This window comes from Geotrypetes seraphini, chromosome 11, assembly GCF_902459505.1.
Source record: "Geotrypetes seraphini chromosome 11, aGeoSer1.1, whole genome shotgun sequence".
NCBI lineage: Eukaryota > Metazoa > Chordata > Amphibia > Gymnophiona > Dermophiidae > Geotrypetes > Geotrypetes seraphini.
This window is the reverse complement of record NC_047094.1, coordinates 139,108,134-139,130,669: the sequence shown is the minus strand read 5'-3', so window position 1 is coordinate 139,130,669 and position 22,536 is coordinate 139,108,134. Positions and strand designations below refer to the sequence as shown.

Sequence of the window (22,536 nt, the reverse complement as noted above, 5' to 3'; positions counted from 1 at the left end):
GTGAAAAAGAAGGCAATATGATGCATGGACTTCAGGCGTGCAAATTGAGATGCAGGCAATACCAACCAGTAGTCATTTAAAGAACATAGTGTGCACAGGGGAGTATACGGTTTAATGAGACAGTTAAGATAGTCTGGGACACCCTGCCAAAGTGCTTTGATTGTTAAAAACAGAATCTTAAATTTAATTTGCTGCCTAATTAGGAACCAGTGATGCTCCTTTAACAAAGGTGTAACATGAGCAGTTTTATTCACTTGATATAGAAGACGAATGGTGTAATTTTGTAAAGTCTGGAGTTTGTCAACTAAAGTCTGGGAGATGCCTGAGTAAGAAATGTTACAGTAATCTAATTGTGTAGTGAAAAGCAAAAAAAATGAGTGCATGAAAGGACTTTTTGTTTAACAAACCTCTAATTTACGTAACTGATTCAATGTAAAGGCAGAAGAGAATGCCAAAAAATATTTGGGTATGGTGAAAGAGGAACATTATAAAGTTTGTATGGAGCCATGAGGCAGATATCTGTGACATTTTATTCCTGCAAAAGCAACTAAAGAGAAGACTTATGCAGAAATAATTGCTGATAATTTGGTTGCATATCTAAGAGAAAGAGGAGCTGTTTGAGGTGATTCCTGTAATGTGAATTATCCCAGGACAAGCAGGCAGCATATTCTCACATGCGGATGACATTATCCATTGAGCCCCGGTATGGACAGCTTTAAAAGTGTATAGCCACTTAGATTTTAAGAAAGTTCACAAACTATCCGCACCGCGCATGCACGAGTGCCTTCTTGCCCAATGCTAGCTCACGGCTCCTCAGTTCTTAGTTTTCCATGGAGCTAAGAAGTCAAGTTCCTGAACGCTGTTCAGATTTTTTTGTATTTGCCTTCCTGCTTGTGCTTTTTCTTCTTCGTTTTTTTCTTTTGTTAAAAAAAACGTTCTTTAAATTTTTTCTTTCTCCCTTTCGGGGGTTTTCCCTTTTTTTTCTCACAGGCTCTGCCCATTGAGGCCGTATTTTTCCTCAGTCATTGAGTTTAATGTGGCTGAGGCTGTTTTTACGTCGATATTACGACCATTATCCAGGTTCAAAAAATGCTGCAGGTGCCAAAGGCCAATTTCTCTCACCGACCCTCACAGTTGGTGCTTGTGGTGCCTTGTCCTGGATCACCCAGTAGAAACTTGCACTCGGAGTTTTACCCTATAGAAATGTTCTATTAAGAGTCGAAAGCTTCAACAGGAAAAGTTGTTAGGCATCGGCATGGACACTGAGAAGACTTCTCAACCTTCTTAGACATCGACATTGGCGTTGGGTGACATCATTCCATCCAGTAAGCCAGCCAAGAAGCTACCACTTCCCAGCAGGCATCTCAGGTCACCCTTACATTGAGTCCCTCGATGTCGATAAGTGAATGCCTCCCTTCCGGCTTGCCTCATCTACATCAAGGTATGCATCATCCAATTCACTCTCTTCGAGGCACTGGAGATTTCATATCCAACCTATGGTGACAAATGCTTTATTGACAATTCCTATCAAAGTTCAATAATGAGTCCTTTGAATGCTATAACTATCAAAGTCCCGACAAGTATCCAAGTTTCGGTGACTCCCTTTCTGTAAAAAAGTATTTCCTTAGATTACTCCTGAGCCTATCACCTCTTAACTTCATCCTATGCCCTCTCATTCCAGAGCTTCCTTTCAAATGATAGACTCAACTCATGCACATTTATGCCACATAGATATTTAAACATCTCTATCATATCTCCCCTCTCCCGCCTTTCCTCTAAAGTATACATATTGAGATCTTTAAGTCTGTCCCTATATGCCTTATGACAAAGGCCACGCACCATTTTAGTAGCCTTCCTCTGGATCGACTCCATCCTTATTATATCTTTTTGAAGGTACGGCTTCCACAATTGTACACAATATTCTAAATGAGATCTCACCAGAGTCAGGAGCATCAATACTTCCTTTTTCCTACTGGCCATACCTCTCCCTATGCACCCTGGCATCCTTCTAGCTTTCGCCATCACCTTTTCAACCTGTTTGGCCACCTTAAGATCATCACATAATTTCCTATCAATTTAATAATGATCTGTTTTCTGTTTAAGATTTAGATTTGTTTGTAATCTGCTTGGATCTTATTTAAAGATTTAACAATATAGTAAATTTTTAATAAACATAAACTGTTCTGGGACCAGCTTTCTGCCTTAGAAAATTGAGGAGGCATGGTGTGATGGTAAGTACTTGAAAGAAGCAGGGTGATAAAGTTGCTAGAGAGAGATGGCAGTGATGGAACCCACAAGGGAAAAAGCGATATTAGATCTGGTCCTCACAAATGGGGACAGTATCTCTAATGTTTGAGTGGGTGCTCACCTGGCAAGTAGCAATCATCAAACGGCTTGGTTTGATATAACAGCTAAATTGGAGAGCGGCCGCACAATACTTAAAGTCCTAGATTTCAAATGTATGGACTTTAATAAAATGGGAGAGTACCTGAAGAAAGAGCTGTTAGGATGGGAGGACATTAGAGAAGTGGAAAAACAGTGGTCTAAGCTGAAAGGAGCGATAAAAATGGCTATGGACCTTTATGTGAAGAAAATAAAGAACAAGAGAAAAAGGAAACTTCAAACAAGTGGCGGAGAAAATAAAGGCAAAAGAGTTGGCTTTCCTGAAATATAACCCCCCCTCCCCAAGAAGAGGAGTATAGAAAGGACTACCGGGTGAAACTGAAAGAAGCCAAGAGAGGAGGAAGCTAAATGGAATTGCTAAACTAAAAGATGCTAGGAACCGATATGTAGAGAGTGATGAGGAAAAAGTAAACATGCTAAACAAATACTTCTGTTTTGTGTTCACGGAAGAAAATCCTGCAGAAGGACCAAGATTGTCTGGCAAAGTTATGCAAGAAAATGGAGTAGATTCTTGCCATTCATGGAGGAAAGTGTTTGAGCAACTTGAAAAACTGAAGGTGGACAAAGCAATGGGACTGGACGGGAGTTATCCCAGGATACTAAGGGAGCTCAGAGAGGTTCTGGCGGGTCCTATTAAAGACTTGTTTAACAAATCTCTGGAGACGGGAGTGGTTCCTGGGGATTGGAGAAGAGTGGATATGGTACCTATTCACAAAAGTGGTCACAGAGATGAAGCGGGAAACTACAGGCCGGTAAGCCTCACTTCGGTTGTTGGAAAAATAATGAAAATGTTGCTGAAAGAAAGGATTGTGAACTTCCTAGAATCTAATGGGTTACAGGATCTGAGGCAACATGGCTGCTTTACTAAAGGTAAATCATGCGAAACGAATCTGATTGAATTTTTTGATTGGGTGACCAGAGAACTGGATCAAGGACATATGTTAGATGTCATTTACTTAGATTTCAGCAAAGCCTATGACACGGTTCCTCATAGGAGGTTCTTGAACAAACTTGAAGGGTTGAAGTTAGGACCCAAAGTGGTGAGCTTGTTTAGAAACTGGTTGTCAGACAGATGCCAGGGGGTTGTGGTTAAAGGAAGTTGCTCAGACGAAGGAAAGGTGACTAGTGGAGTCTCTCAGGGTTTGGTGCTGGGGTCGATCCTGTTCAATATGTTTGTGAGTGACATTAGTGGAGTCTCTCAGGGTTCGGTTCTGAGGCCGATCCTGTTTAATATTTGTGAGTGACATTGCTGAAGGGATAGAAGGAAAGTTTTGCCTTTTTGAAGATGATACCAAGATTTGTAACAGAGTAGACACCGAGGAGAGAGTGGAAAACATGGAAAAGGATCTGCAACAGTTAGAGGAATGGTCTAATATCTGGCAAGTAAAATTCAATGCAAAGTAATGCAGAGTAATGCATTTGGGGATTAATAATCAGAAGGAACCGTATATGCTGGGAGGTGAGAGGCTGATATGCAAGGATGGGGAGAAGGACCTTGGGGTGATAGTGTCTGAAGATCTAAAGTTGAAAAAACAGTGTGACAAGGCGGTGACTGCTGCCAGAAGGATGCTGGGCTGTTTAAAGAGAGGCGTAACCAATAGAAGAAAGGAGTTGATGCCCCTCTACAGGTTGTTGATGAGGCCCCACTTGGTGTATTGTTTTCAGTTTTGGAGACCGTATCTGGCGAAGGACATAAGAAGACTTGAAGCGGTCTAGAGGAGGGCGACGAAAATGATTGAGGAGAGACTGGAAGCCCTGAATATTTATACCCTATAGCAGGGCTGCCCAAGTCCGGTTCTCGAGATCTACTGGCAGGCTAGGTTTTCAGGATATCCACAATGAATATGCATGAGAAAGATTTGCCTGCACTGCCTTCTTGGTATGCAAATCTTTCTCATGCATATTCATTGTGGATATCCTGAAAACCTGGCCTGCCAGTAGATCTCGAGGACCGGACTTGGGCAGCTCTGCCCTAGAGGAAAGGATGGACAAGTGAGCTATGATTCAGACATTCAAATATTTGAAAGGTATTAATGTAGAACAAAATCTATTCCAGAGAAAGGAAAATGATAAAACCAGAGGGCATAATTTGAGGTTGAGGGGTGGGTGACTGAAGAGCAATGTAAGGAAATACTTCTTTATGAAGAGGGTGGTGGATGCCTGGAATGTGCTCCCGAGAGGTGGTGGAGAGGAAAACGGTGACAAAATTCAAAAAAGTGTGGGATGAACACAGAGGATCTAGAATCAGAAAATTTTAATTGTAAATATTGAAGAACTAAGGCCAGTACTGGACTAAGGCCTTGTACGGTCAGTGTCTGTACATGACCATTTAGTTGAGGATGGGCTGGGGAGGGCTTCTATGGCTTGGATGTTGTAGATGGGCTGGAGTGAGCTTTGATGGAGTCTTCAGTAGTTGGAACCTAAGCATAGTACCGGGAAGAGCTTTGGATTCTTGGTCAGAAATAGCTAAGAAGAAGAAAATTTAAATTGAATCAAGTTGGGCAGACTGGATGGATCATTCGGGTCTTTATCTGCGTCATCTACTATGTTACTATTTGTTGGAACATTTGTACTGCTCAGGGAATCTTAATGGTCTGGGTAGCTACCCATGGTATTTACATTACATTACATTTGTGATTTCTATTCCACCATTACCTTGCGGTTCAAGGCGGATTACATTATTACAATTTATAGTATTATATATTACATATGAGGTATTAGGTCAGTTGGAGATACATAAGAAGTAGTCTGGAAATTTACTAAGATGGAAGGATCAGGGAGAGTTGCAGGTGGTACGCATTTGGTTGTGCTAGTTTAGTTTAATGTATTTTTTGAATAGTAGGGTTTTTGTTTCTTTTTGAAGGTTTTAAAGTTTGTGGTCATGATTAGTAGGTTGGAGAGTTGATGGTCCAGTTTTGCAGCTCTAGTAGCTAGGAGGTTGTCATATAGTTTCTTTCGTTTGACGTTTTTTGTCGGCGGGTACGTGAATGGTCTGTGGGTTCTCCTGTATCTGGTTGAGGAGGATTGATTTAGCCGATTATTCCAATATTCTGGGCTATCTCCGTTTATGGCTTTAAATAGTTGGCAGTAGAATTTGAAGAGTATTCTGGCTTGAACTGGGAGCCAGTGTGTTTCGAGGTAAGCCTCTGTGATATGGTCGTATTTCTTCAGCGAGTAGATAAGTCTTAGGGCTGTGTTTTGTATTGTTTGAAGTTGTTTTATCATGTTTGCTGGGCATGGGAGATATAGTATGTTGCAATAATCTATTAGTCCTAGGACTAGGGATTGTACCACGAGTTGAAATTGTTTTCTGTCGAAGAATTTTCGAACTTGCCTTAGGTTTCTCATAACCGCAAATGATTGTTTTGTTGATTTGTGGCTGCATGGTACAGCGTCTGTCTATTAGCACTCCCAGGAATTTTAAAGTGGGTTGAATGGGGTATGAGATAGAGTTTATGACTAGGTTTGTTATGGTTGTGGTTTTGCTGTTTTCTAGTAGAATGAAGTTTGTTTTGTCAGGATTTAGTTTTAGTTTGTGTTCTTTCATCCATGTTGCTATTATTTCGAGTGTTCTGTGTATTGTGTCTCCCATGGAGGGTATTGGTTGGTCAAAAGGAAGGAGGATGGTTATGTCGTCTGCATAGCTGTAAGAGGTTAAGTTTAGTTTATCTAGGTGGAAGCTGAGGGAGGCAATGTATAGGTTGAATGGTGTGGGTAATAGAGGAGATCCTTGGGGTACTCCGCACGGGTTGGATCAAGGTTCTGATTTTACATTGTTTGTTTTGACTCTGTAGGTTCTGGATTGTAGAAATCCTTTAAACCAGTGTTCTCCCCAGAAATTTTTTCCAGCCGGGTGGCATGAAAAAGTAGCCGGGTGGGGCGGGATGGGGAAATTTGGTGGTGGGGAAAATTAACCCTCTCTTTTACTAAGGTGTGCTAGCATTTTTAGCGCTCGCAAACCCCTGTGCTATGTGGGAAAACTAACACCAGCTCAATGCTGGTGTTGCATCTAGCGCTTGTGGCAATTCTCCGCGCACTAAGCGCACGCTAAAACCACTATTGTAACTTAGTAAAAGGAGCCCTAAATGTGTACTATTTTTATTAGTTAATTATTATTATTATTTTCCAATGCTCAATATGACTTCCTTTTTTAAGGTTTGACACTTGTGCCAGAATATTTTTACTAAATTTAAGAAGTTTTTGCCCTCTTTCAAATGGTATAGAGGTTAAAAAAAGGGAAAGGCGTTAATGAAGTCATTAGGTTCAATCTAGTCATTTATTTCTGCATGAATTTAAACAACTAAAAAAAAAAAGATAAATATAGCTGATCCAGTCATACAAGAAATGGTGCCCACACTTTTTGGGCTTGCGAGCTACTTTTAAAATGACCAAGTCAAAATGATCTACCAACAATAAAATTTAAAAAAAAACCCACGCTGAGAAAATGTTAATCATCATATATATTCCGCAGGTTTTCAAAGAGGTCAAGGCAGATGATTTTATGCAATGTCACCTCAGGAACAACTATACAAAAATAGACAAATATACCCCCTCCCTTTTTACTAAATCGCAATAGCGGTTTTTAGCGCAGGGAGATGCGCTGAATGCCCTGCACTGCTCTCGATGCTCATAGACTCCCTGTGCTAAAAAACGCTATTGCGATTTAGTAAAAGGGGGCCATAGTGCAAAATATAGACAGCAGATATAAATTCTCAAAACAGACACATTTTGATCACTAAACTGAAAATAAAATCATTTCTCCCACAAGTGGACATGCTCTAAGGCTGCTTTAACTGTAAGGCGCCTGAATCTAAGGCTATATGCTACCATTCTGTAAAGGAACCTGGGAGCCCATTCACTGCTATAGAATAGGCGTTCCCTGTACAGTCTCAGGGTGCCTACCAGGATGAACCCACTTGGAGAATTGCCCCTTATTTTTTTTAAGGATTATAAAAATAGAAGCAATAATGTGAAAAACAAAACCCAGCCTTAAAACAGGCTGAATTAATTTGTGAACCATTATTTAAAGGATACTCAGAAAAAATATTGTTTTCCCTTAACTTAAATGAAATAAACATATTCCTATCCATCATTTGACTAAAGCTAAGTGCAAAAAAACCTCATAGAGCTGCAGTGAAATAGAAAAGTGATTTCATTTTACTGTAATTTCTGCATTAAGTGGATTTGCACACCCCAAGCTCCTTAAATCCTGATGCACTTCTAGCTTTTCCTGTATCAGACTTTGCAAGATTAATAAATGGAGCATCCTTCTGCCTGCCAGTTAAAGGATGAAAAACAAATGCCTATAAAGTTCAAATCACAGCTTGACTAAACTTGAACTTTCTTGATTTTATTCTTCCTAGCTGACCACTTTATCTTCCACAATAGACACCAAGGTAGATTGGATCGGAGCTTTAAAAGAGCAAGCAGAATCGGGTCCGATGTCCGTGCGTTTGTTTTTCTCAAATGGTATACCACTACACTTGCTGCTTTTACTTGCTTCGGGCCTTCCTCGTTGCCAGATCCAGCCTACTTTCTGTTTCCGCGAAGGCAAGACCCGGCAGCGAGGAAGGCCCGAAGCAAGTAAAAGCAACAAGTTGTAAGCTTCCCTCCGGGGCTCTATCGTGTGCGTGCCGGCTTCCCTTCTCTCCCCCCCCCCTGGACGCTACTTCCTCAAAATTAGCGGAGCGATCCTCCTGCTGAGCCACTCAGTCCTCAACTCTCTGCAGGCGGCCCACATGAGTCTCCAGGGTCTCCCGGAAGTCCTCCATAAAGGTTTGAATTTTTGCTAGCTTGTCTTCCATAACCAGTGTTAGGGATTTAGTGAGCTCCTGTATGGCCTCCTCTTGTATAGTAAACATGGGGACCGCATGGTTGTCCGCCATCTTAATGTCTGTCGGCTTCACCTTCCCGCGGGTATCTCGCTGCACTCTTGCTGTCATACTGAGCTCAAAACACTCCCGTAAGACTTTCTTCACGTCCCCGTCCATTCTGGGAGATCTCCGAAGTGTGAGGCAAGGTGTCCCAGGATAAAGACAGCGCTTATTAAGTAGTTTTAAGGCAGCATGGCCTGGAGCTGTGCAGAGGCACGACCGATCAGGTACTCGGCATCACGTCGGTAACCTTTTTAATGTGTGGTTTGAGGGTCTAGCATCTTGTATGTTAAGGCTTCGAGGTATGATAGTAAGATTTCTACTTGTTTGGAGTTTTAGGTCTCCTAGGATTAAATTATACGTTGTTGTTAGTGAGTTTCTGTAGATAAAGTCTTCAAATTTTGGTTTTGCTGGGTTCCAGTTTCCTGGTGATATGTAACATAATATGCTGGTTAGGGTTCCTGCGAGTAAATCCATGTGAGTAGTTATTTTGTCTTGTATTTTTAGGTCTATGGTGCTTCTGGCAATTCCTCCTCCTTTTTTGTTTTCTCTGCAGACCACTATTATCTTGTATCCTTTTGGACATACTTCCGTTATTCTGGGGTCTAATTCAGAAGTAAGCCAGGTTTCTGTGAGGAAAAGGCAGTCTAGGTTTTCAAGTGTTCTGTCTTGGGGTCTTGGAGCTGAGCTATGTATGCAAAAGTTTTGAAATGAGAATAGAAAATAACTTTTAACTGAACTACTTGTGAACTATTTAATGAAAGGATTGATATATTGATGTTTGCATTTCTTTTCTCCTTTTATTTTATTAGACGAATTCCATGTAGTGCTAAAGACCTCTTTAAGTTCTGCTGGACCCTTTTTGTATATACCAAGGGTATGTAAATTGCTACTTACTGATGTGTTGTGCAGTGTGCATGGCTAAAATCTGAGATATTTGCAAATGGTAATTTCAAACCCTGTAAGTACTAGTGCTGTCCAGTTCAGGGAAAAAATTTTCGATTCGATTCATTCGATTTTTCGATTCAATTGGATTTTCCTGCCCAATCTGGCATTTTTTTTCAAATATCTTGGCAGGTTTATTTTGTAGTCTTTCCACCCACTCCTGCCCCGCTTTACCTTCTCCAACCCTACGCTGGCGCTGTGGTGTAATCAAACTAAACAAAATTATTGTGCTCTCTCTGTTAGGTCCTGTCTAACACCAGCTCTGGGTGGATACACGTTTCAAATCTGACATACTGTAATCACAAGATAGAAAATAAAATAATTTTTTTCTATCTTCCACTGCCATATCTAACATTTGTTTCTTTCCCACTGTCTGCCATCTCTCTCTCTCTCTCTCTGCCCCCCACTGCCCTTCCCACTGTGACTGACATACCTTCTGAGGCCTCCTAAAGCAGCGGTAGCGGTGGCACTCTGAACAGGTTGCTCTGCGGCCTTCCCCGCTAGGGCTTCCCTTTGCCACATCAGTGACGCAGCATTTGGAAGGCCGACCCAAGCAGCCCATTCAGAGCACTGTTACTGCTGCTGCTTTAGGAAGCCTTGGAGTGGAGGTATGTCAGGTCTCACCGGGGTGGGAGGTTGCTGAATCAGTGAGTCTGATTTTCTCGATTCACCAAAGTGAATCGGTGCAATTGATTTGAATCAGTGAATCGGACAGCATTAGTACCCTAAAAAAGTCATAATTATTTTCACTATCGATACATGTTTAACAGATCACATTTTTAAGTGAATGAGTAAAATTTCTTTTTAAAAAGTGGCCAATTGTATCTGCGTTGTAAGGGCACTGTAGGAGCATGAGAGAAGGTAGGACCTGGACCCATCATAAATACAGCTTCTTGTACAATCCCACTTTATTCCGGGACCAGTGGATTATTTCTTACATACTTCCTCCCTAAGCATGCTTGCCAGTCTTTTCGTAGGAGCTCATCTTTTTTGCTCATGTTTTATTTTGTGATCTTTCAGTATTTTTTGTTCACGGTTTTCACCCTTGTGCTGTGGAGATTCCTGCGGGAACATTCTTGACTGCGGGAGATTGCAGACTGTTGGAGAACGTCTGCTTCTGTGGGGTTTGCTGGACATCAGATCGGGACTCCGGGACCTTTCCCTTGGGAGCTAGCTAGTGGGTGTAGCACAGGCTGAGACAGTTTCCTGGAGGTGCAACCAGGATCGAAGCCAGACTGCTTTCCTCCGCCAGATGTTTGCGCGGCGTGTCCAAGAGTGAGGGAGGTCTCCGGCTGTGGTGATCAAGGCCAGTGGGGAGTCAGAAGATTGAAATCCAGCCTGTGTTCAGCTGCATGCAGTTTCTCTCATTCAGCACAGTGAGTAAAATATTTCAGTTTTTCCTGTGAGCAAACTTACAGCTTGCATCAGAGATTTTGGGTGGTGTTTAAAAAGGGGGTTTTATGTGGTTTCCCTGCATGTCCTATACCCCCCCCCCCCACACACACACTAAAATCCAAAAATCTCTGTTTTTGAAGGTTCTGTGGGTGCTTTCCTGGGCTATTTTTAATCAATACAGGGCCTCAGTGGCCATTTTGGATTTTTCCAGATTTGTTTTTTAAAGTTATTTTTCATACTTGCCAGCTTCAATGCTTGACCAGAGGCCACAATCTGCCTCTTTTCCTGATGCTGTTTGGATTCTTACGGATATCTAGGAGACTTCTTAGGGTCCCTTGAAATGTGCTTGAGCCATGGCGCGGCTTTATCCCATGGTGGATAGCTTTAACAAGCGCTTTACTTCTCTGAAGGTGGATTCTTCAGTGGCTCATGTTACCAAGTGCACATCTCTCCCAAGCGATGGGGAGGGGGGGGTCCTAAAGGATGTTTAGGACAGATTCATGGATTTTATCCTTAAGTGTCTGTTTGATTTGGCCACGGCTGGGGTTAAAGCAGCAATGGCCTCCTTTTTTCATATCTGAGGCATGCCACTCCAACACTGACACTGTGGTGCTTCGGAATTTGGATTTTCTCATCTCTGGAGTGGATTACATAGCTGATGCCCTCTACAACATCTTGAATGTTTTTGCCAAGCTTGGTGCCTATTCTGTTTCGGCGACGTGTCGAACTACAGGCTTTGTCTTGCTAAGCCCATTTCCTCTGTATTTCAGAAGCTGAGGTTTCCCTTCAGACAATTCCTTTCTTCCTGCTGAAGGTGGTTTCGGCTTTCCATGTTATTACGGAAGTGTATTTGCCTGCCTGTCAGTCTACAGCAGAGGTGTCAAACTCAATCACATAAGGGGCCGAAATCTAAAACACAGGGCTGAATTTTTAATTAGGATAGTTTGGGGTCCTTTTATTAAGGTACGCTAACCGATTTAGTGCGTGCTAAATGCGCACCCTAATAAAAGCACTCCTTAGTCTTAGTAGAAGTTTAGGGTTACAACCTCTCCAACCCCACACAAGCTCTGTGATGGGCCAAAATTAAAAACTTGGACAAGGTAAGCAACTCTGGTCTTCAAATGCTGCAAGCCATTGAGGTATTAGGAGGGAGTTAAAATAATTTTATTTAGAAAATTTTACAATGAGTGTAAGATTTTCAACAACTTAGCAGACATGCTGTTGCTTGATACAATTTATCACAAAAACAGCAATAATATATTATCCCAGGACAAGCATATTCTTAACGCATGGGTGACGTCACCGACGGAGCCCCGGTACGGACACTTTTAACTAGAAAGTTCTAGATGGCCGCACCGCGCATGCGCGAGTGCCTTCCCGCCCGACGGAGGAGAGCGTGGTCCCCAGTTTCTTCGTTTCCGCGGAGCGAAGAAGATGCATGTGCTTTCAACAGCTGTTGAAATCTCGTTTTTTGCCTTCCCGCTCGCGCTATTTTATTCCTTTTTTTGTTCCTTTTCCTTCGGATTTCGTTTTTCGTTCTAACTTGAAAAAAAAAAAAAAAAAAAAAACAACTTTGTTTTTTCTTTATTTTTCGGGCCTGCCCCGGCGGGGCCTGTTGCCACCATACAGGCCTCCGGTTTTGATTTTGTGGAGGCCGTGTTCCCCTTCATGCCCCCTCAGCCGGGCTTTAAGAAGTGCCAGCGGTGTGCACGCCCAATATCTCTCACTGACCCGCACAATTGGTGCCTATAATGCCTGGGTCCAGAGCATCGGGCTGACACCTGCACCCGCTGTGCTACTCTTAAAAAACGTACTTTGAAAAATAGACAGATCCAACAGAATATCCTTTTCGGTACCGGATCTGCCATGGAATCGGCTGCGCCGTCAACGGCGCCACAAAAGTCGGCAACGACTACTTCGATGACGCCTGATCCTTCCTCGGGGTCGCTGGCACCAGGTAAGCCGGCTAAGAAGCCTTCCACTTCCCTTGAGCGCCCTCCTGCCACACCGGCGACGCCGGTCCTCCCGGCATCACGCCGACCCCGCAAATGCTCCGCCCCGATTTCGGTGAGTGCCTCGTCATCGGCATCCTCATCGCCGGGGCATGGAGCAGCACCTATGGTACCGACAAAGAAAAAAGCGGTACTGGTGCCCCCTCTGGACGACCGCATTGCGGCCATACTCCACAGCCAATTGCAAGAGCAACTGCAACAACAACTCCAGCACTTGTTGCCTGCAATTTTGGCCCCACTCCTTCCGGTACCAGACCGGCCCGAGCATCGCACCATACCGCCGGTGTCGACACCATCGGCACCGTTGAACACCTCCATGCCGGTACTCGCGGCTGAACCACTTAATCCTCCAATACAAACACGCTCTGATGCCGACCCTCCCCGACACCAGTCCCCCCGAGACCAGGACCGGCATCGATCTTCCTCCCCCGGTACCGTCTCGATGCGCTCTGGCAAATCTCTCTCTAAGACTCGCCACACTGAGCCGTCCGCACCACCGTCCCGTCCTGCGCACACCGACGTCAGGGACCCGAACTTATGGGAAGAATCCCCACCCGGTACCGATGATGAGGCTTCCTCAACGGACGAGGAACCATCGATGGTCGATACCAGTTCCAAACCTGAACAGTCCTCATTCACAAAATTTCTCAGGGAAATGTCGGCGGCTCTGTCGATCCCTTTGTAATCCGACTCTAAGAAGTCCCAGGCTTTCCTGGACGCCCTGGACTTCGAACAACCTCCCAAAGAATTTTTAAAGTTACCCGTCCATGACATCTTACGGGAAACTTTTTACAAAAACTGGGAAAATCCTCTCACGGTACCGGGTGCCCCTCAAAAACTGGATAGTTTATACAGGGTCATTCCTATCCCGGGGTTCGACAAACCTCAACTACCCCATGAATCCCTTCTAGTGGAGTCCACCTTGAAGAAAACCCAGGGCTCCAGTGTTTATGCCTCCACCCCTCCTGGCAGAGAGGACAGAACAATGGATAAATTTGGCAAGCGCCTTTATCAGAATTCCATGCTTGCCAACAGGGCTAATAATTACACCTTCCACTTCTCCTTCTATATGAAGCATTTGGTGCAACAACTCTCCTCCTTACAAAAGTACCTCCCTGAGCGTAAGATCCCGGTTTTTCAACAACAAATCTCCAGTTTGCTCCAACTCCGGAAATTTATGGTGCGATCCATTTATGACTCTTTTGAGCTGACCTCTCTAGCATCTGCCATGGCTGTTGCCATGAGGCGCTTGGCCTGGCTGAGAGTTTCTGACCTCGACATTAATCACCAAGACCGCCTGGCTAACGCACCTCGTCTTGGTGATGAACTATTCGGGGAGTCCCTGGACTCAACTACCCAGAAACTTTCAGCACACGAGACCAGGTGGGATACCCTAATCAAACCTAAAAGGAAGACTCCACCTGCTCGCCCCTACAAACAGCAGTCTTCCTACCAACGCAGGTTCTCGGCCAGACCTCTCAACCCGCCTCAGCAACAACAGCCTCGCCGGCCTCGTCAGCAGCACCAAACTCAGGCACGTTTACAGTCTCACCAACCTGCCAAGCCTCCCCCACATCTCAGCCCTTTTGACTCTTTTCTCCAGGGCATAGCCAGTCTCCCGCCATCATTGCCTCTTCCTCAGCCGATAGGAGGCCGCCTTCAACTCTTCCTCAACCGTTGGGAGGTCATTACATCAGACCTGTGGGTCCTCAACATCATTCGCCACGGCTACTCTCTCAACTTCCAGACTCTTCCACCAGACAATCCTCCCATAGAGTCTGTTTCTCACTCCTCTCAACCCCCCCTCCTCCTGAGGGAGGTCCAATCCCTTCTTCTTCTCAATGCCATCGAAGAGGTACCCCCAGACCAAAGGGGTCAGGGATTCTACTCCCGCTACTTCCTGGTTCCCAAGAAGACAGGAGACCTCCGTCCCATCCTCGATCTTCGGAACCTCAACAAGTGTCTGGTCAAGGAAAAATTCAGGATGCTCTCCCTTGCCACGCTTTACCCTCTTCTCTCTCATCACGACTGGCTATGTTCCCTAGACCTCAAAGAGGCCTACACTCACATTCCGATCCATCTGACTTCACGTCGCTACCTCCAATTTCAGGTACAGCACCACCACTATCAGTACAAAGTGCTACCCTTTGGCCTCGCATCATCGCCCAGGGTGTTTACCAAGTGCCTTATTGTGGTGGCGGCCTTCCTCAGGTCTCACAACCTCCAGGTGTTCCCATACTTGGACGATTGGTTGGTGAAAGCTCCTACGTCTCCGCTTGTGCTACAAGCCACTCAACACACCATCTCTTTCCTCCATCTCCTGGGGTTCGAGATCAACTACCCCAAGTCACATCTCCTTCCCACACAGCGACTTCAGTTCATTGGTGCCGTCCTCGACACCACTCTGATGAGGGCGTTTCTCCCCTCAGACCGCCAACGAACCCTGCTCCATCTCTGCCGTCAGGTGCTCCTTTGTCGCTCTATTCCTGCTCGGCAAAAGATGGTCCTCCTGGGCCACATGGCCTCGACAGTCCATGTGCTTCCTCTGGCACGACTCCACCTCAGGACACCTCAATGGACTCTAGCCACCCAATGGTCACAGACCACGGATCCTCTTTCTCATCCCATCTCTGTGACATCGTCTCTTCAGCAATCTCTTCAATGGTGGTTGAACTCCTCAAATCTTTCCAGGGGTCTACTCTTTCATCTACCCCCTCATTCCATGATCATAACCACAGATGCCTCCCCCTATGCATGGGGAGCTCACATGGGAGATCTTCGCACCCAGGGACTCTGGACCCCTCAGGAGCGTCAACATCACATCAACTTCCTGGAACTCAGGGCCATGTTCTATGCTCTCAAGGCCTTCCAGCACCTTCTCTATCCTCAGGTTCTTCTCCTGTGCACAGACAACCAAGTCGCCATGTACTACATAAATAAGCAAGGCGGCACCGGATCTCCCATCCTCTGTCAGGAGGCCATCCGCATCTGGACCTGGGCCACGGCCCGCAGTCTCTTCCTCAAGGCCGTCTATATCCAGGGCGAACAGAACTCCCTGGCTGACAACCTCAGCCGCATCCTTCAACCTCACGAGTGGACCTTGGATCCTCCCACACTCCACTCCATCTTTGCTCTCTGGGGCACTCCTCAGGTGGACCTCTTTGCAGCTCCTCACAACCATCAGCTGCCCCAGTTCTGCTCCAGACTCTACTCTCCTCATCATCTGACCCCGGATGCATTCCTGCTCGACTTGTCGGATCGGTTCCTCTATGCCTTTCCTCCACTGCCTCTAATGTTGCGGACGCTATTCAAACTCCTCAGGGACAGAGCCACCATGGTTCTCATAGCTCCTCAGTGGCCTCGCCAACACTGGTTCTCCCTCCAGCTCAGCTCCAGGGAGCCCATTCCTCTTCCTGTGTTTCCTACTCTACTTACGCAGCAGCATCAGTCTCTACTTCATCCCAACCTGTCATCGCTCCACCTGACAGCTTGGTTCCTCTCGGGCTGACCTCTAAGAGAATCTGTCTCAGCCTGTCCGTCGCATTTTGGATGCCTCCAGGAAACCGGCCACCCTCCAATGTTACCATCAGAAGTGGACCAGGTTCTCCTCTGGTGTCTACTGCATCATCACGATCCCACCTCATTAGCGGTGGAAACTGTACTGGACTATTTGCTCTCTCTGTCCGACGCTGGCCTCAAATCTACCTCAATCAGAGTCCACCTCAGTGCCATCACTGCGTTTCATGAGCCTATCCTCGGAAAACCTCTCACGGCTCATCCACTGGTTTCCCTGTTCATGAGAGGCCTCTTCAATGTCAAACCACCTCTGAAGCCTCCTCTAGTCGTCTGGGACCTGAATGTGGTTTTATCAGCCCTCATGAAACCTCCATTTGAGCCTCTTGCCACTACTTCACTCAAATTTCTGACGTGGAAGGTGCTTTTCCTCATTGCCATCACCTCTGCCAGGAGGGTTAGTGAGCTGCATGCACTGGTGGCCGACCCACCTTTTACTGTTTTTCACCATGACAAGGTGGTTCTGCGTACCCACCCTAAATTCCTTCCCAAGGTGGTCTCGGACTTCCACCTCAACCAGTCCATTGTATTGCCTGTCTTTTTCCCTAAACCCCATTCTCATCCTGGGGAACAGGCGTTACACACGCTAGACTGTAAGCGGGCCCTGGCATACTACCTGGACCGTACCAGGGCTCACCGCTCTTCACCTCAACTCTTTTTGTCCTTTGACCCCAACCGTCTGGGGCACCCTGTTTCTAAACGGACGCTTTCTAACTGGCTTGCTGCCTGCATTGTGTTCTTTTATGCTCGGGCCGGTCTCTCACTGGAAGGTGCTGTCACGGCCCACAGGGTCAGAGCTATGGCTGCTTCTGTGGCTTTCCTCCGTTCCACGCCCATCGAGGAAATCTGCAAGGCTGCCACTTGGTCCTCAGTTCACACGTTCACTACTCACTATTGTCTGGATGCCTTCTCCAGACGGGATGGACACTTCGGCCAATCTGTGTTACAAAATTTATTTTCCTAATGGCCAACCATCCCTCCTCCCTCTCTGTTAGCTTGGAGGTCACCCATGCGTTAAGAATATGCTGCCTGCTTGTCCTGGGATAAAGCACAGTTACTTACCGTAACAGGTGTTATCCAGGGACAGCAGGCAGATATTCTTACGACCCACCCACCTCCCCGGGTTGGCTTCTTAGCTGGCTTATCTTAACTGGGGACCACGCTCTCCTCCGTCGGGCGGGAAGGCACTCGCGCATGCGCGGTGCGGCCATCTAGAACTTTCTAGTTAAAAGTGTCCGTACCGGGGCTCCGTCGGTGACGTCACCCATGCGTTAAGAATATCTGCCTGCTGTCCCTGGATAACACCTGTTACGGTAAGTAACTGTGCTTTATGCATTGATGGAAGCAAGTTTTGCTATTATTTCTGACCCAGCCAACCTTTGAACGGGAGGGGGGAGGGAAGGAAGAAGAGGACATGAATGGGTATCAGGCAGAGTCCTTTACCTGTAGCAAAAGCGAAGGGAGGCACGCTGTGGAAGCGGGCCCTACTGGTCCTGCCCTCCGAGTACTCAACGAAGGCGGTCACCAGCCCACACAGGCAGTGCACGTTGACACAGGCCTCCAGGGACTGCGGCTCCCGCACCAGCCCGTAGTCCACAGCGAAGAGGGTGAGCACGGTGTGACCACACATGGTGTTGTAGCCCTCGTTGTACAGGCGACTATGAGTGTCGATGAGGGAAAGCAGAGGAAGGCACGGTGGGAGCAGAACATCACAAAGCATGAAGTCGCGCCTCAAGTCTTGTGGCCACCACATTTCGCGACTCCATGTTGTGCTCCCGCTGTGCCTTTCTCTGCTTTCCCCCCATTGGCGGACCAGCTTAATTGCGAATTTTCAATTGTCATGCAGACCAAATTTGATTACACCGTGGGACACGTCTGGTCTACAGGTTCCAGGACACAAGCTCGCCTGTTGAAAAACTGGATGTGCCAGAGTTCTTCTGTGTTATCAGGTCACCAACGAGTTTCGTCTCTCTGACCATTTGTATGTGCTGACTCATTCAGTTAAGCAGGGCTCTCCTGCTTCCAAGGCCATGATTTCCAGATGGATCTGTTGGGCCATTTCGTCAGCCTACATTCTTTCAGGGAAACAGTCTCCTGTTTCTATCAAGGTGCAACCTATCTGGAGTGTGGATTCTTCATGGGCCAAAGCTAGATCTGCCTCTCTTGAGGAGATTTGCAGAGTGGTGATGTGGTTTTCTCTTCATACGTTTGCCAATTCTACAGAGTGGACATGGTGGCAAGACAGGACTCCGTTTTTGGGTCCTTGATTTTAAAGGTCGGTGCAGGAAGTCCACCTTAGCTTTTTTGGGGACTGCTTTTGTACATCCCTACTGTCTAGAATGTCTCGCCTATTGCACTGGAAAAAGAGATTATGTACTTACTAAGATAAGCTCTTTTCTAGTAGATAGGTGAGACAGACTCTTGCCCATTCCTTCCTGCGCCTGTCTACTGCTTCAATCTGTTTTATGCTTCTCCAAGTTGACTCTTGGATGCCTTTCAGCCCTTGTGGATAGGAAGAATTTGTATATATTTCAGTTTATTGGGGAGTAGTTTCTGAACTTCTTTGTAGCCAGTGTTAGTGGTTAATAGTACTGTCTAGTTACTTTTGAGCAGAGCAATTGTTTAAGCCTGTTGCTACAGGTGCCTCTACTTCACTTGGTGGTTCTATGTGCTTGGGTACTAAATGAAGCTGAAGCTAGAGAGCCCAGTGAAGTACAACAGAGGCAGAGTGAAAAATCCGGAGTGGATTCCTTCTGCACGCGACTACAGTGAAATAACCCAACTGTCTAGAAAAGAGCTTACCAGGGTAAGTACATAATCTTTTTATTTTACCTGCAATAAAATAAGAAACCAAAGCTGACAGAGCATCTTATAGGATTATTTGTTTTTAACAGACAGCTAAATATTTTAAAAATTATGTTTTTGCTCCTGCTGTAGCTTAAATGTCATTCTTTTAGGGGGTGTTTGTTTTGTTTTTATATAATGCTTTTTTTGCTCAATACAATAATGGGCATATATCTTCCAATTTGGGACTTAATGGTTTAATTTTTTTTTAAGGTAATTTCCGTATGATTGGAGATGATTTGGTAAATTCCTATCATTTACTCCTTTGCTGCTTGGATCTGATTTATGCAAATGTGCTCCTCTGTCCGAACAAAAAAGATTTGTTAAACCCTTCATTCAAAGGTAATTATTGTATTCTGTTACAGTTCCTATTCTAACCCAGTAATTTGTGAGAGAAATATCAGTAATCATGTTGACCCCTATTGGTCAGTTGGTATCCCCACCCACTTTAGGAGGTAATGAAAAAAATGCTATTCTTTTTTTTTTTATTGATTTTTTTTTCATTTAACAAGTGTCATAAATTTTCATACAATTATCTTAATAATACACTTGATATTACTATAATGTATTTTATACATAACATTTCTTATCTTATATTTCTTATGATTTTATATATCATATAACTGTAATTATTTTTCTTATAAAGTTATACAACATATATATTGTAATGATTTTATCAATTATTTTTTAAATTATTAACCTTTTTCCCTTCCCTTTATTACCATCTACCGTATTTTCGCGGATATAACGCGCACCATTGTAAAACGCGCACAGGGGTATAGCGCGCAGAAATCACGATGATATGTACAAAAACTTTTCTATACCGCGCTCAGGCATATAACGCGCATGCTGCCCGACTCTCCTCTGGCCACCCCGACTCTCCTTTCGCTCTCCCCGACTCTCCTCTGGCCACCCCGACTCTCCTTTCGCCCTCCCCGACTCTCATCTGGTTGCCCCGACTCACCCTGACTTTCGGTGCACTGCCCCGACTCTCCTCTGGTTGCCCCGACTCACCCTGACTTTCGGTGCACTGCCCCGACTCTCCTCTGGTTGCCCCGACTCACCGTTCACCCGCCCTGACTTTCGGTGCACTGCCCCGCCTCTCCGTGCCTGTCCCCCTTGAAGTCCTGTCCCCCCTTGAAGGTCTGCCTGTCCCCCCTTGAAGGTCTGCCTGTCCCCCCTTGAAGTCCTGTCCCCATCCTGAAAGCCTGATGCCCCCCCTCGACGTCCGATTCTTCTCCCCCCTCGGCAGGACCACTCGCACCCCCACCCCGAAGGACCGCCGACTCCCCGACAATATTGGGCCAGGAGGGAGCCCAAATCCTCCTGGCCACGGCGACCCCCTAACCCCACCCCGCACTACATTACGGGCAGGAGGGATCCCAGGCCCTCCTGCCCTCGACGCAAACCCCCTCCCCCCAACGACCGCCCCCCCCCCAAGAACCTCCGCCCGTCCCCCAGCCGACCCGCGACCCCCCTGGCCGACCCCCACGACACCCCCACCCGCCTTCCCCGTACTTTGTGTAGTTGGGCCAGAAGGGAGCCCAAACCCTCCTGGCCACGGCGACCCCCTAACCCCACCCCGCACTACATTACGGGCAGGAGGGATCCCAGGCCCTCCTGCCCTCGACGCAAACCCCCCTCCCTCCAACGACCGCTCCCCCCCCAAGAACCTCCGACCGACCCGCGACCCCCCTTGCCGACCCCCCCACCCCCCTTCCCCGTACCTTTGGAAGTTGGCCGGACAGACGGGAGCCAAACCCGCCTGTCCGGCAGGCAGCCAACGAAGGAATGAGGCCGGATTGGCCCATCCGTCCTAAAGCTCCGCCTACTGGTGGGGCCTAAGGCGCGTGGGCCAATCAGAATAGGCCCTGGAGCCTTAGGTCCCACCTGGGGGCGCGGCCTGAGACACATGGTCGGGTTTGGCCCATGTGCCTCAGGCCGCGCCCCCAGGTGGGACCTAAGGCTCCAGGGCCTATTCTGATTGGCCCACGCGCCTTAGGCCCCACCAGTAGGCGGAGCTTTAGGACGGATGGGCCAATCCGGCCTCATTCCTTCGTTGGCTGCCTGCCGGACAGGCGGGTTTGGCTCCCGTCTGTCCGGCCAACTTCCAAAGGTACGGGGAAGGGGGGTGGGGGGGTCGGCCAGGGGGGTCGCGGGTCGGTCGGAGGTTCTTGGGGGGGGGCGGTCGTTGGAGGGAGGGGGGTTTGCGTCGAGGGCAGGAGGGCCTGGGATCCCTCCTGCCCGTAATGTAGTGCGGGGTGGGGTTAGGGGGTCGCCGTGGCCAGGAGGGTTTGGGCTCCCTTCTGGCCCAACTACACAAAGTACGGGGAAGGCGGGTGGGGGTGTCGTGGGGGTCGGCCAGGGGGGTCGCGGGTCGGCTGGGGGACGGGCGGAGGTTCTTGGGGGGGGGGCGGTCGTTGGGGGGAGGGGGTTTGCGTCGAGGGCAGGAGGGCCTGGGATCCCTCCTGCCCGTAATGTAGTGCGGGGTGGGGTTAGGGGGTCGCCGTGGCCAGGAGGGTTTGGGCTCCCTCCTGGCCCGATATTGTTGGGGAGTCGGCGGTCCTTCGGGGTGAGGGTGCGAGTGGTCCTGCCGGGGGGGGGGGGATGTATCGGACGTCGGGGAGTCGGCCGGGCAAGAGGGCTTGGGCTCCCTCTTGCTCCGATCGTGGATGCGGGTGCGGGTGGGAGCGCGTGCGAGCGGTCGTTCGGGGTGGGGGTGCGAGCAGTCCTGCTGGGGGGGTGAATCGGGCGTCGGGCGGGGTGGGAACTATGTTTAAAAACTTTTGTATACCGCGCTCAGGCATATAACGCGCGAGGGGTATGCGCGGTACGTAAAATCACGTATAACGCGCGCGTTATATCCGCGAAAATACGGTATTAATAATATTTTATTTATAATTTATAATAAAGAGTATAAACCCCCCTCCCATATCCCTTCCCTCCCTTTATTCTTTAACTATTTTCTTATTATGGGAAAATGAAATTCAATTATTACAATATTTTGTTAATGGTCCCCAAATCTTTTTGAATTTATCCATATATCCTTTTTGTGTTGCAAATGTATGTTCCATTTTATATATATGGCAAACTGAGTTCCACCAAAAATTATAGTTCAATCTGTCACAATTTTTCCAATTGTGTGTAATTTGTTGTACTGCTATTCCAGTCATTATAAATAAAAGTTTGTTGTTATTTGATGAAATTTGACTTTGAGATCTCATTGCAGTACCAAATAGAATTGTATCGTATGTCAAGGCTACAGGATTTTCTAACATCCTATTTATTTGGGGCCAAATTGATTTCCAAAATGTTAATATGAATGGACAATAGAATAAAAGATGATCTAATGTCCCTGCTTCAAGATGACAATGCCAGCATCTATTAGACTTAGAGCTATCAATTCTATGTAAACGTGTAGGGGTCCATAAAGCTCAAATGCTATTCTCATTATAAGGAAAACAGATATTCCCCTTTCTCACCCCCCCTTC

The 22,536-nt window shown here is 46.7% G+C and overlaps 1 protein-coding gene across 4 annotated transcripts in view; it reads left to right on the top strand.

Annotated features, from left to right (window-relative positions):
* Window positions 1-22,536, top strand: part of RBL1 (RB transcriptional corepressor like 1) — a 190,909-nt gene that overhangs the window by 24,391 nt on the left and 143,982 nt on the right. For all 4 annotated transcript variants that reach the window (XM_033963280.1, XM_033963282.1, XM_033963283.1 and 1 more), the window contains 2 exons: window positions 9,089-9,153; window positions 19,259-19,387. In XM_033963280.1, the coding sequence (XP_033819171.1) occupies window positions 9,089-9,153; window positions 19,259-19,387 (194 nt within the window). The remainder of the gene's footprint in view (window positions 1-9,088; window positions 9,154-19,258; window positions 19,388-22,536) is intronic.